The sequence below is a fragment of the Malus sylvestris genome, chromosome 15 (genome assembly GCF_916048215.2).
Source record: "Malus sylvestris chromosome 15, drMalSylv7.2, whole genome shotgun sequence".
NCBI lineage: Eukaryota > Viridiplantae > Streptophyta > Magnoliopsida > Rosales > Rosaceae > Malus > Malus sylvestris.
This window is the reverse complement of record NC_062274.1, coordinates 27,141,507-27,156,077: the sequence shown is the minus strand read 5'-3', so window position 1 is coordinate 27,156,077 and position 14,571 is coordinate 27,141,507. Positions and strand designations below refer to the sequence as shown.

The 14,571-nt window shown below is 39.8% G+C and overlaps 2 protein-coding genes, 1 non-coding gene and 1 pseudogene across 3 annotated transcripts; 1 reads left to right on the top strand and 3 right to left on the bottom strand.

The window, feature by feature from the left end:
* Positions 1-1,097: 1,097 nt before the first annotated feature.
* On the top strand, positions 1,098-5,610 carry LOC126603392 (calcium-transporting ATPase 2, plasma membrane-type). The gene is made up of 7 exons (XM_050270221.1): positions 1,098-1,593; positions 1,894-1,948; positions 2,045-3,993; positions 4,102-4,260; positions 4,383-4,554; positions 4,670-4,968; positions 5,055-5,610. The coding sequence occupies exons 1-7, from the start codon at positions 1,420-1,422 to the stop codon at positions 5,292-5,294; spliced, it is 3,048 nt and encodes a 1,015-aa protein (XP_050126178.1). The 5' UTR covers positions 1,098-1,419; the 3' UTR covers positions 5,295-5,610.
* Positions 5,611-5,783: 173 nt separating this feature from the next.
* LOC126603393 (uncharacterized) lies at positions 5,784-9,147 on the bottom strand. Its single transcript, XM_050270222.1, has 2 exons — positions 8,271-9,147; positions 5,784-6,671 (listed from the first exon to the last, which is right to left on the bottom strand). Exons 1-2 carry the CDS (start codon positions 9,017-9,019, stop codon positions 6,029-6,031), a joined length of 1,392 nt encoding a protein of 463 aa, XP_050126179.1. The 5' UTR covers positions 9,020-9,147; the 3' UTR covers positions 5,784-6,028.
* LOC126606113 (small nucleolar RNA snoR109) lies at positions 7,564-7,659 on the bottom strand. Its single transcript, XR_007617130.1, has one exon. It is a non-coding gene; the product is annotated as a small nucleolar RNA snoR109 (small nucleolar RNA).
* Positions 9,148-11,269: 2,122 nt separating the features above from the next.
* LOC126602876 (probable 2-oxoglutarate-dependent dioxygenase AOP1) lies at positions 11,270-14,214 on the bottom strand (annotated as a pseudogene).
* Positions 14,215-14,571: the final 357 nt, after the last annotated feature.

Sequence of the window (14,571 nt, the reverse complement as noted above, 5' to 3'; positions counted from 1 at the left end):
AAGCATGCCCTAATTAAACAATATAGACTTAAAAGAAGAGGAAGGTGGTTGCCAATGCCGTGAAACGCTAGCAGTAGACTTTTGGACAAGCTTTTGGTCTTTCTTTTTATTCTTGTCGCATTAATGGGTTCGAGTTGTCGCTAAGTCTTGGTCCCCTCTTCTGCTATACGCGTACCCAACGCGGTATAGTTACCTTATTCTTTTAAATTTCAGTACCCAAACCGCGTTATCTTATTCTTTTAAATTTCAGTAGTATTCTTCACATTCTTTTATCAGTACCTCATGTGACTTACAATACTAAATTCACAATATATATATATATAGAAAAAAATGGTTGTGATGTGTGAGACGCGAGCACAACCGTTGATGATTGTGGATTTCTCGATGATTCTCACACAGATTAATAGTTGTGTCAACGTTACAACGATAGTGACTCCATTAACTTTTCTTTTTGTTTGAAGGACTCCATCAGCCAAGTAGAGACATAAGGCCACCTGAAGATAATGTAAAAAGGATCATGATTTTGAAATTCCAATATCATCGTTGTAAAAATATACAATGTTGAGCATTTAACTTAAACTTAAATCCGCCACTTAGTACTACAGTTTAATGATATTCCTCTTCATTTGTAAGTAGTCTTAAGTTCGATTCTTACCAAAAATGAATTTGAACCACATTATTGCTAGCACATTGTGAAGCTAAATCCACCCTTGCTCCTTAATATAAATAATATCATTTATTAAAAAATAAAAAATAAAAAAAACTTAAATTCTTATATAATTAAAAATTTCGCGTAGTTTTGAACTGCTCTACAGAGAGAAATTGAACTTGGATACAAAATTAACTGTCTTAACTGATATTTGGTCGATTATTTCTTCTTTGATTTTCAAACATTGTTCCACTAAAATTGTTTAGAATTATTTAATCTGGTCTGAATTTTTTTTTAGAATCAATTGCTTCAAATTCAAACTAAACTTTATTTAACGTAAAAAAACTTAGCAGCTGTTAGTGTTTGAGTGTTGACCGCGCAAATATTAGGAAAGATAGGGCAGCAAATAAGCGGCAGAAGATGAAGAAGCGCTATTAGCTCTCAAGCCATGCAATTTCCCACCAAAATTTCGGATCCTCAGTCGTTCTTCCTCCACTCAGTTTTTTCGTATTTTCCGCACACAAATGCACAGAGAAGAAGAAAACAAATCCCATTTTCTTATTTTCTCAGGTCCTCACCGCACTGTCTCTCCTCTTTCCCAGAAATGTTACTGAAACTTCCTTTTCTCAAAAGCGCCTTTCCTACGCGTTTTGCTCTACATATATATGCCTGTGTGTTTAATCTGTAGGAGGAGGTTGTGATAAAAAGAATAAAATAAAATTAATTGCTTTGATAAGAAGTGAAAGAAAGGTAGTTAAATTAGTTGGTCGATGGAGAGCTATTTGCAAGAGTTCGGGGAAGTGAAGCCGAAGGGTTCGTCTGAAGAAACGTTGCAGAAATGGAGGAACCTTTGCATCGTTGTCAAGAATCCGAAACGGCGGTTTCGCTTCACTGCCAATCTTTCCAAGCGTTTCGAGGCTGCTGCTATGCGCCGTACCAATCAGGTCTTTATTTCATCTCACCTCTCTCGTTCTTCTTCTTTTTCTTCTTAGAAATATCTCGTCTGTCAGTCGATGGATGTTATGTATTGATTTAACGCTCAAGAGCTAATTATTTAATAAATTAATACGAAGGTGACAGACCATAAAGCAATATGATTCCCATGATTAATCATATAGCATGCGTACTAGAGCATTCATGCTCTGTTTAACAAACACAGAGACGACCAAGACGTTTCAAATTATAGTATTCAACTTCAAATTCTTTACTAATCTTTTGATAAATTTCTGGTTTGAATATTGCAGGAGAAACTGAGGATTGCTGTTTTGGTTTCTAAAGCTGCATTTCAATTTATTCAAGGTGAGTCTATTTGGCATTAAAGATAAAACATCATCAGTTCATCATATAACAAGACGAGGTGGTTTTATAGTTGTTCTAAATTTCTAATGTCTGCAGGTGTGCAACCAAGCGACTACGTCGTACCCAAGGAAGTTACAGACGCAGGTTTTCTGATTTGTGCTGATGAACTGGGATCCATTGTTGAAGGCCACGATGTAAAGAAGCTAAAATTTCATGGCGGAGTAAGTGGCATCGCAGAAAAGATCTCCACATCAGTAAAAGATGGGCTCAACACCGAATCAGACTTGCACACTCGAAGACAGGAGATTTATGGAATCAATAAATTTACCGAGAGTGAGCAACGGGGTTTCTTGGTATTTGTTTGGGAAGCCCTTCAGGATATGACTCTTATGATCCTCGGAGTGTGCGCATTCGTGTCTCTGGTAGTTGGGATAGCATTGGAAGGGTGGCCAGTTGGAGCACATGATGGACTTGGAATCGTTGCGAGTATCCTGTTGGTTGTTCTTGTCACAGCAACAAGTGATTACCGCCAATCGTTGCAGTTCAAGGACTTGGACAAGGAGAAAAAGAAGATTGCGATGCAAGTAACAAGAAATGGATATAGGCAGAAAATGTCAATCTATGATTTACTGCCTGGCGATATTGTGCATCTTTCTATTGGAGACCAAGTGCCAGCAGATGGGCTCTTTGTATCAGGATTTTCTGTGTTGATTGACGAATCAAGCTTAACTGGTGAGAGTGAGCCAATAATGGTAACTCCTGAAAACCCTTTTCTTCTTTCGGGGACTAAGGTCCAAGACGGGTCATGCAAGATGATGGTTACAACGGTTGGGATGAGAACCCAGTGGGGTAAACTGATGGCGACTCTGAGCGAAGGTGGAGATGATGAAACCCCCCTGCAGGTGAAGCTGAATGGAGTGGCAACCATTATTGGAAAGATAGGCCTTTTCTTCGCCGTTGTGACTTTTGCAGTTATGGTGCAAGGATTGTTTAGTCGTAAACTGGCTGAGGGAACACACTGGAGCTGGAATGGAGATGATGCAATGCAGATGCTGGAATTCTTTGCTGTTGCAGTTACAATTGTTGTTGTTGCTGTCCCTGAGGGGCTGCCGCTGGCTGTGACATTGAGCCTTGCCTTTGCCATGAAGAAGATGATGAATGATAAAGCACTCGTTCGTCATCTGGCAGCTTGCGAGACTATGGGATCAGCCACAAATATTTGCAGTGACAAAACCGGGACACTAACAACCAACCGCATGACCGTTGTAAAATCATGCATTTGCATGAATGTCAAGGAGGTGAGCAATCCCAATGAGGCCTCTAGGTTATTCTCTGACCTTCCGGAATCTGCTAAGAAACTTTTGCTACAATCAATCTTTAACAACACCGGCGGAGAAGTTGTGGTTAACAAAGCTGGAAAGTATGAGCTGTTGGGAACACCTACAGATACTGCTTTGTTGGAACTTGGCTTGTCACTAGGTGGAAATTTCCAATCAGAGAGACAAGCTTCTAAGCTTGTTAAAGTCGAGCCATTCAACTCAACGAAGAAACGGATGGGGGTAATCTTGGAGCTTCCCGAAGGAGGTCTGAGAGCGCACACCAAAGGTGCCTCAGAAATAGTTTTGGCCAGCTGCGAAAAGGTGATCAACTCAAATGGCGAAGTTGTTCCCCTTGATGAAGCATCCCTCAACCATCTCAAAGTTACTATTGAGCAATTTGCTTGCGAGGCTCTTCGAACTCTATGTCTTGCGTATACAGAACTAGAAACTGGTTTCTCTCCAGAGAATCCCATTCCTGTTTCTGGTTTTACTTGTATAGGAATTGTGGGAATTAAGGATCCTGTTCGTCCCGGTGTCAAGGAGTCAGTTGCAATTTGCCGTTCAGCTGGCATTACAGTAAGAATGGTTACTGGAGACAATATAAATACTGCAAAGGCTATCGCAAGAGAATGTGGTATTCTCACCGATGATGGCATAGCCATTGAAGGTCCGGAGTTCAGGGAGAAGAATCAGGAAGAATTGCTTTCTCTGATTCCTAAACTTCAGGTACTAGCTCCCTTTCCTTCGAGGAACATAATCGTTGGGGTTTGTTTCTTACTGACTAACAAGTATGGTTTATGAATCCGTGATGCTGAAACTTGAGTTCTCGTGTAGGTGATGGCTCGATCTTCACCTCTTGACAAGCATACATTGGTGCAGCACTTGCGGACCACATTTGATGAAGTTGTTGCTGTCACCGGTGATGGAACAAACGATGCCCCAGCGCTTCACGAGGCAGATATTGGACTAGCCATGGGGATTGCTGGAACTGAGGTGAGTATATATTATATATATAGTCCTCTATATTGCCAGATATCTTCACATTCATTGTTGTCCCTTATGAAGCAAGCGTTACAGAATAGGCCCTTAACTAATCATATTTCCCATGCTGTCAGGTGGCCAAAGAGAGTGCCGATGTTATAATTCTGGATGATAATTTCTCCACCATCGTAACAGTGGCGAAATGGGGACGTTCGGTTTACATCAACATTCAAAAATTTGTGCAATTCCAGCTGACGGTTAATATAGTTGCATTGATCGTGAATTTCTCCTCTGCTTGCTTGACAGGTTAGCCGGCTCACATTTTCGATATGTTGTCCACTTGTGTAACAAAATTCGCCATACTTTCCTATCCCTCGAAGAAATCATTTCTCACTTGTGCGTTTCAAAAATCATTCTTCAGGGAGCGCTCCTCTCACAGCTGTGCAGCTATTGTGGGTTAACATGATCATGGACACATTAGGCGCCCTTGCTCTTGCCACCGAGCCTCCGAATAATGACCTAATGAAGCGTCCGCCGGTTGGAAAGAGACAGAATTTTATCAACAATGTAATGTGGAGGAACATTCTGGGGCAGTCTTTCTATCAGTTTACCATGATTTGGTTCCTTCAGGCAAAAGGAGAAGCAATGTTTGGTCTATACGGACCGGACTCTCATGTGATCCTCAACACACTGATTTTCAACACATTTGTGTTCTGTCAGGTAATCTTTTTCTAAAATTACTCATACAAGGACTACTGCTGACGATTTTTACTGCTACCAAGGGTGACCTGATTCTGTTTATGCAGATTTTCAACGAAATAAGCTCGCGCGAGATGGAGGAAATAGATGTCTTCAAGGGCATACTGGATAACTATGTCTTCGTCGCAGTCCTCGGTTTCACAGTTGTGTTCCAAATCATTATTATCGAGTTCCTGGGAAAATTTGCAAGCACAGCACCCCTCACCCTGGCACAATGGTTCGTCACTGTATTCATCGGGTTTTTAGGGATGCCGATTGCTGCCGGATTAAAGATGTTTCCCGTTTGAACAACACAAGATTTAGAGATTTGTAAGACAACAAAAGAACAAAGTTAGGGAGCTTAGAGGCCTATATTGGGAAACAGTTCTCCGAAAATTCCACATCCTGCAAAGATGCATGAGATGATGAACAGAAGTAGCAGATATTAGCTAGCTAATTAGGCCAATGTCTTATGTTTAACTGAAAATTAGGAATTCTTCAAGTTTGACATGGTGATACACAGGGTTGGTTGCCGGTCCTGTAAGTCGTCGACTGTATTTTCTTATCGACTTATCGTTTATGTAACTAGTTTTCCGTTCTGGCAACGATTTGTTTAACTTTTCACATGGTTCTTTTTTCTGTGCATTGGACCTTTTGATTTTTGAACCCTTCGGTTGGAGATGGTCTTACTACCTAACGCAAATATTTCCGCTCGTTTTCAATCTTGACAAAATTGTACCTGCAAAACAAATACACACCTTCGATAAAGTTCACTTCGAATCTAACTGTTCCAAGAATTGTAAAAAGCAAAGCTCGATAAATCTTCGACGGATTAAAAACAGTATTGGTTCAACTTTGGCCTCTCAGAACTCCGTAAACCCTGCTGCAGCGGCTTTCAGATTACAGATTCACACCGACAATCTAACAGATAAACATTACATACCAAGGTAGTAATGCAATTTTCACATGAATAAGTTCAGTGCTGCCTACACGAAAGCAAGATACAAAAAATAAATAGTTTTTTCTAGGCTGAAGAAATCTCTCAAGATTGCATGGCATTGGTAACATCGTCGTCACCTTCCTCGCTGAACATGTACTGACTCTGATACTCCATCAAGTATTGTGTTGATCTCTTCACATCCAAAAACAGATGGTAAACTCGGTTAATATCCTCCATCTCCACAATATTTCCCTTTCGCTTTTGGCATGCCAACGCAGAAGCTGTTATGAGATGTATAGCATATCTCAAGGATGCATCAACACCAATCTTGGTCAACAAATGCTTTGCTTCTTCGGACATCTCGACTTCTTCTTCTTGGCATCTGATGTTCAGAATCTTACTAATTTCATCCTCTGTGTAAGGCTGGGTGGTGATGATAAGCAGTCGATCAAGGAGATCAATAGGAATTCCATGGGGGGATTTATAATTTGTGCCTCTGATTGTAGTGATTCCTCTGTTGGTAGCAACAACTAATATGGGAGCCATCTCATTCTCCAATGCTCGATTCAAAAATGAAAAGCACTCAATGTCAAGCATGTGCACCTCATCAATAAAGAGAACACCTGGTACAATTTCTGCCTTCCCTTCCTCCCTCCACTCTGCTACCTTTGTGTCAATTTGTTCTCTCACTTCTGAGCGGATTTCACCAGTATCACCCGTAAAGAGAGCCAGAAATCCCTGTGTTCTGGATGAGAGAGATAATAAAATCAGATAACAAAATGTTGTGTTAATCCTCAGCCGGTACTGAGTCTAAAGTAGAACAACCCCCAGCTCCACCATTAAAAAAACAAAGACCTTCTCAACTTAACAAGCCAAGATTCATTTATTAAATTTGAGCAGACTTTTAAAATAGGTGTCAGTTGCAATGTATGCACTTTATACAGAATTCATTAGATAAAAGCAACAAAGCAGCCCTAACACCAAACAAAGTTACACAATCTTAAAGATTGATAAATTCCTAAAACATTGTGTAGAGATTTATGTTCACGTGCATGGCTATGAAAGAAGCCACTTATTACATCAAACCTTAATAACCCAAAAAATTAAGAGTGATGATATTCTATAACTTCTAAGCATGTAACACACACACTTCTCTCTTGCGAATTCTAAGATGCAAATTAGATACAGAGTTCTGTTATATTCAGATTTAACCTGCAAATTTAAGTGACCAAAAAAAGTACATCCGAGTAACGAGATGAAAACTGGAACCACTTTGTAGCAACAGAAAACAGTTCACTCTTTTACCCAAACCCGGCAATAAGTTTGGGTTCAAGCTTCAGAAAAGACAGATTTTGATCAAGCTGCCTTTAAGTTTCTTAAGGTTAAACTTTCTAATTTTGGTCGGAAGGTGACTGAATGAAGGTTTCCTAGGAGTGCTGTAACAAAATAAACCCATCCAAGACATGCAGGCACCAATAGATGCAGACAACTGGGTATTCAAAGCAAGTTTGCCTGGAAGGTGACCTGTTGAATATGTTGATGTTAGAGCCTCTTGGGAAGGCTAAATCCTATGCTATTCCCCTCTTCTCCCCTTCTTACATGATTACCTTAAAAAAAACGAAAAACAAAAATTAAAGAAATGTGAGAAGCTCAGTAAGCAGATCAGTCGACAGAGAGAAATCTCACAACAGCCAGCCAGTAAACTTCTCAACTATTCGATTGGGCTACAGCGGCTTTGGCAATTCAAGATTAAGGGTACTATGTTGTTTTTCAAACCCTTCCCTTGGTACATGTAGCTTTAAAGTCCTACATATACTTTTTCAAAACAGAAAAACGATATAAACTGTATTCTTTGTTTGATGCACATAGAAGAGGAGAGAAACTTCTACTTTCTAACTTCTAAATGATTCAAACCCACTACTCAAATAAATTCCAAATTAACCACAGCTGAGCTACAAAACATCCAACTCAGACACAAAAGGATTCTTAGCGCCCTACACCACCAATAACTACGTCATAGAATTCATTGATAGACCATCATCCTCAACAGTGGACTAACAGGGAGTAAAAGGTACTATTGACTAATTATTGGGGTAATGAACGAACAAAAAAACCCATAGAGCTTGTTTCTGAAAGGTAACTTCTAAGTACGGAATACATACATTCATTAATGTATAACAAATTAACAACCTAATTGCTAATTTCCCATTAACCCAAAAAAATTGCAACTTTCCCAAGAATATGTGATTGCATAAACTCAATAACTTGTAATTTACAGCAGCATGCTCAGTAAAGTGTAAATTAGGACTAGGAAAAAAAAATACAAGCTGAGATTTTGAAGTACCTGCTGTTGATGACATCAATCTCATGAAGTGTGACACAATGCACGACCTCCTTGCGCTTCTGCAACTCCCCGTCCGGGCACTTCATAAACTTGACCTGCGGTCCCATAGCATCGTAGTCCCTCGACCTCGAAAATGACCTACCAAGCTTAGTAATCTTCCCAGAAGCTTTATCAATGGCAATCACATCCCCACTTTGCACCTTCTCCTTCCCCAAAGCCTCAATCATCTTGGCGCCCAAGTCGTACACGGTCTCCATCTCCGTCGTCTTCAGCGTCAATTTCCCCGTCTTCGAAGCTGCTCCGGCCACCGCAGGCCGGTCAATTTGAACCTCCACGACCTCGCCCTCGATGATCTCAGTCTCTTCCTTGATTCTAACCCCAATGGCTTTCCTAAAAGCTTGCATTAGGGCTTCGGTCTTCGACATCTCCAGAGAAAAGAGCTCGCTTCCGGCCAACATCGCGAACGGGGTTTCGAGGCCGAGCGACTTCGCCATGCCCATGGCGATGGCGGTCTTGCCGGTTCCGGGCTGACCCGCCAGAAGAACAGCCCGACCCGCGATTTTTCCTTCCTTGATCATCTGGAGAATGACGCCGGCGGCCTTTCGGGCGGAAGTCTGGCCCACCATGCCTTGGGAGACGTCGCGGGCTTCTAGGGCAGAATCGAGGCCGAGGCCGCGGATGTGGGAGTGTGCGCCTATGCGCTCTATTCGGGTCAGGTCTCGACTCTCTGAGAGCTTGAGCTCCGCCATGGCTGAAAAGTGATGGTGGAGTGGAGTGGAGTGGAGCGGAGCGGGGCGGCTTCAAGAGTTTCGTTCAAATTCAAAGGCAGCGGCGTGGAAGAGCGAAGGGGTTTTGTTCCAAAATCTGCACTTTTGACTGTTTATGTCCGAATAAAGGGCTGAGCCCAGGATAGATATATAGGCCGAACAAGGCTTTAATTTGTTTAATTTAATAAATGAGCCCAACTCGCTTTCCAGTTCTCTAAGGAGTAAAGGACCATTTGGTGAGCTGGATGAGACGGATTATAGCTAATTAAAATGGTAATCCAATCTGTTATGTGATGGTGGGTGGTGGCGGCGCTGGTAATGATTTTTGGCAGTGGTTTGCTGTAGCAATGATGATGGTGGTACGTTGTGGAGGCTGAGATGGTGGTGATGATATTGTGTGGTGGTGGAGGTGAAGATGACTGCAGTGATGACGATAGTGGGTGGTGGCAGCAATGACATTAGTGATGATGGTAGGTAGCGGTGGTGGTGTTAGTGCCACCTACCATTGATGTTCATATGTTTAAGCTTCTTGGACGGTCAATGTTTAGTGAATTTTTTCAACAGACAAAAACATGTACATCCACCACGTGTCCATCACGCCTAGCACGAAACCATGCTAACCTTATTGCGATACGAAACCATGTTAACCTTATTGCGATATAGACCGGCCCTTCCAGATAGTCAATGTCTAGTTGACTTCCTAAACGGTTAGGAACTTTGTTTAAGTACTAAGTAACTATGAAATACAAGTCTTCCTGCACTAACCTCGATCAGGACATTGTTTCCATACCTTAAATCATATGGACTCAATCATAGTTTATTATCTCTATAATATAAAACCAAAACTCATGAATGAATTAGTCTGCACTTTATTAATTAATTAATTAATATGGAGTTGTTACATAAGTTTAGACATCAACCTATGTAAAAATAATATGGTATGAATTGATAAAATCATTACAAAACGTCTATATGTTTGCTGACTAAACTACCTTTGGTTTAAATGAATTTTTGAAGAGATAATCTTCATAGAATAATTTATAATATGAACAATTCAACCATAAGCACGATTCTGTGAGTTGAGCACAAGGTGTTTTGAGGAGGAATTCATCCACATCCTTGAGAAGCCAAGCATTCCTCTTTTTTATATTTTATTTTATCTTTTTAATTTTTTTCCCAGTCTTTATGAGGGGCACTTGTCTGAAATTGTGGTCATAACCTAGAGATCAACAGCAACATCACATTAAACTACCAAGACATTCCACGTACATACAATCATACTAACCCTAATATAAGTAAATCCTAGTTTTCTAGAAACTAACAGTGCACTTACTTGCAGTCGTAAACATGGTGTTTGGATCGAGATTTCGACCCTTTTCTCTTGGAAACAACTTGGATCTCTGCTCTCGATAGGGCGAGCATCAACAAGAGAATCCCCTACATCCTTACCCGAGAAAGGGGATCAAAATTGTCTTATAAGCTGCAACTGCTCCACATATCATGGAAGCAGTTGCCGTCGGTTTCTTTCCAGTTTATAATTGTCTCCATTTCATATTTGTACAAATTATATAGTTTTCCCTCTTATAATTAATGTGTATTCAATACGTAATAAGGTCTAATAAAGTCATAATTCCCTTAAGCTTGTTCTTTGATATATCAATTAAATGGTTTTGATGAACTCTCACGTGAAAGTTCTTACATTCTCCCACATGAAAGTGATCATAACTATTCAGTCTTGTATGCAACAAGTAAGAGGTGATCGTTGAAATATGATAAACAGAAAGATTTTTATCTGTACTCAAAGATTCATCAGCCGAACCTTAGACAACATAATCACAAACTAATCAAACCTAATAGAGATTACGTTCTGAGCAAGCTCAGATGAGAAACTCTTTGAACTTAAGCATGACTCCAACATTGTTTGATATAATAATGAGACTGCATATGTCACTCGTTAGCCCATATTTCTACAAGAATTGCAAAACATAAACATGTATTTGATTAGACTTGAGTTTTTACAAATGAATTACATCGTCATGTAAAACAACTTGTGAACATTACAAACACATTTTCTGATCAAAACATATACATAAGACAGTCGAAAATTGCCTCATTCCCCCATTCAAATATGATCCATGATTGCCTGCAATCCCATATTTGGCAAACGTCTTTGAAATGTTGTTACATGTAATGTCTTTATCAATTGATTCGCAACCATGTGATGAGTACCAACTATGGCTTGTCTTTCATGACTTCAATCTTGTGATAAGTCATTGGACATTGTGAAAGAAAAAAACTTATCGCTTTTGGCAATAGTAACATCACCACCACTACAATTCTCCATGTTGAATCCTATAAGAATCATGTCAAAGTAATTCTATTGAGATAACCCCAATGTTCTCTTTATTCTATTTCTCATAATCTCAATACCTAAAACATAATAAACTTCACCCAAATCTTTCATGTCAAAGCTTTTGGACAACATTTGTTTGGCCCCATTCAACAATTACACATTTAATCTTATCAACAATACATGTGACCCAACATATTGAAATTTGCATTACATTTTCGTAAGGATTTGTAAATTCATATGTGAATGACATCGAGCCGTTTTCCGACCAAACAACGGTGAATTAGTTGTTAAGAGAGGTATCATTCTATTCATCTCGTTGATAAGTATGATTTTCATTTTTGAATCACTCGATTTCGTTGAGTTTTGAAGAAGTTATGAACGTTTAAAATTTACCCAGTTTCCGGCGAGTTTTCTTTCCAGCTAAGCAGTCACCTTTCAGGCTATTTTCCGGCCATCTCCAGCAACCATTAGGCTTCCAAATAGGTATAATCTTGTTCTACACTTTCCTATCTTCATTTTGATATATTAAGAAACAATTGAGTTACGAAGCTTTGAAAATTGCCCAAACTTCCGACCAAGAGCTCCGGGACACTTAACGGAGTTTTTAACGGAAAGACCAAAATAATAGATGGTAGACAATCTCAGGGACCATTTTTTTAATTTTCAATCTCAGGGACCAAAGTGATGCGTTATGCAAATCTCATGGACAATTTTGGCTAAAAAGCCATAATTGAATGACATGTATAAAGGAACATTAATTTTTATAATTCTAGTGCGGTTGTGTTCATGCAGTTTTTACAATGTATGTAGGAACTGGGATTGGAACTCGTCTAAATGGTTCAACTCGGTTCTTGAACCTGAGTTGACTATTTTAGGTCAACATGGTTTCTTACGGTTTATTTTGTGTTGGTTCATTTTGGTCGCGGTTCCATAGTTTTTATGCCCACCCCTTAGCAATGGCGAAACCACTAGTTGGTCCCCTTTAAAATAAAAATGAAACCCAAAAATAAAATATAAAAATTAAAACTTGATGGTTAATTAATCATGCACCATTATCCTTTTACTAACAAGTTGAAATTAAGAAAGTGAGGAATTTATGTACCATGAAAGCGTCGCATGCCATGACTGCAAATGATGTGGGTGAAGGCTCAGCAACAAACCACCGACCATCCTTTATTTTCACTTCCAAACCATTCACCTCCTTTTGGTGAAGAATGGATATGAAGGCCTTGTCTGTGTGAGGGGGAAGTCCCACGTTGGTTTCATTCTCTTTTTGTTCTCTATACTGAGACCATCTCAGCAGGTATATTGTCGACGCCATGTGAGATTTGTAAAGCCTTTGTACCCTATAATGGTGAAACACCATTTTTGTCACCAGTTTAGTCAACTCGGCTAGCAGATTTGAGAAGGTATAAACTTTCTCACTAGTCAAAGAAATAAACACAATATTAGTTTTTATGGTAAAAGGGTACTTTGTTACCGACGCAACATATTACAGTAAAAGAGACCCGAATACAAACACACAAAAACAAAAATAGACCTCCAAAGTAACCCATGAGCAAAGTAAGTTTTGAGTGAGCCCAATGCAAAGAGAACAGAAAAACATATCAAAGACACCTGCAACCAGAACACCTAAACTAAGACCGCAACAACCGCTTGAAATCCAGCCAAGAAAAGCCGTCCCAAGAGTGAAGGAACAGAAGACACGATCCTCCAAAGAGCACCCCAGGAGTTGCAGGCACCAATCGAAGGAAAAAAGTTGTGGGAATAAGCAACAATGCCAACGAGGGCACACACACAAGTGCAAGGAGGTGAAGGGAACACCCAAGCCAGAGCTCTACTCACCTTCCAAGAGAATCGCGAAAATTCGCGAGAAAGATCAGTTGTTGCAAATCTAGTAAGTGGTTTCAAGGAGAAACGGGAAAGGGGATGGATGACATAGTGGGAAAGAGAGAAAATAGATAGGAAATAGGAAAGGGATGACAGGGGAAAAGGAGAAACAAGAAGGGGAAAGGACGACAAGGATGGAAACGCGGTCTGATGACAAAATCAAAGGAAATAGGTGAAAGAGAGGGGCAAGGGGAAGAACAACAGAGATGGGGTGAAGGAAAGGGGCTAGCAGGCCAAAAAACAAAGAAAAAACTACCTAAAAAGCAAGGAAAGAAAAAGAAACGGAACAGAAAAGGAGAAGGAGAAGGGGACTGCCACCGACCCTGGCCATAGTTAGGGTTAGTCGGCAGCTACAAGAGGGACGGGATTTGGAAACTCTCACACAAAGAAGAGAAGAACTCTCACGAAGACAGAAGATATTAGTTAGGCATAATATATATGTACCAAAAATGGTGAGTATATTAATTCTATCCTGAAAAATTTATAGAAATTTAGATTAGTGAGCCATTAAACCAATAAAAACATATCGAAATTCGTCATTTCCTGCAGGCCACATCATATTTATGAAATTTTCAACTCCTTCAGGAGTTGTCGCGTAATTGACTCCCAAGGATTCGTAAAGTGGAAGGGAAGAAATTTGGCCGATATAGCTGTGGTTAGGCTTGTCACTGGTCTTCTGGCATTTGGTTTCAACTGGAAGATCAAATAGACCTTTACTGGCAGAAAACTTGGCGTTGTGAAGGTCCAAAGAAACTCCATGGTAAGTGGCTTCAAAGCAGCCACAATCTTCAAATGCTTGTTGGACTTGTTTGCATGTCGACCTTCATGCCTCAGTTCCAGGCTTCAAATTTTCAGCATTGGTTAAATCTACAACAGGAAGCTTTGCCTGACCGTCTGAACCCATGGTAAATCTCTCTCTATTGATCCTGTATGTCTTAGCTAGTTCTTGGAAAATAAAGTAACCATCTTTCCGAGTTTCGGGAATTGCTGCCCTGATATTTATGGTAAATTTAGTTATGTCATCGTCGCCATCCTACATTGTATTAAAAAGTAAAGAAAAATCTTGTAAGAGTTCGATATAAAGAGATTAAATTTAAAATTAGATAATATATTATTAATAAAAAATAAACACATTAAATTAATATTTAAATAATAATCTAATTTAATCAACATTTGAATAACCTAATGTGAACTTTATTAACCAATATGTAAATGCCAAGTGTCATGATCTCTATGGTGACATGTGTCATGATCTTGTGCTCTCGGTTGTTAGGCAGTTGCTAGTTTCCTT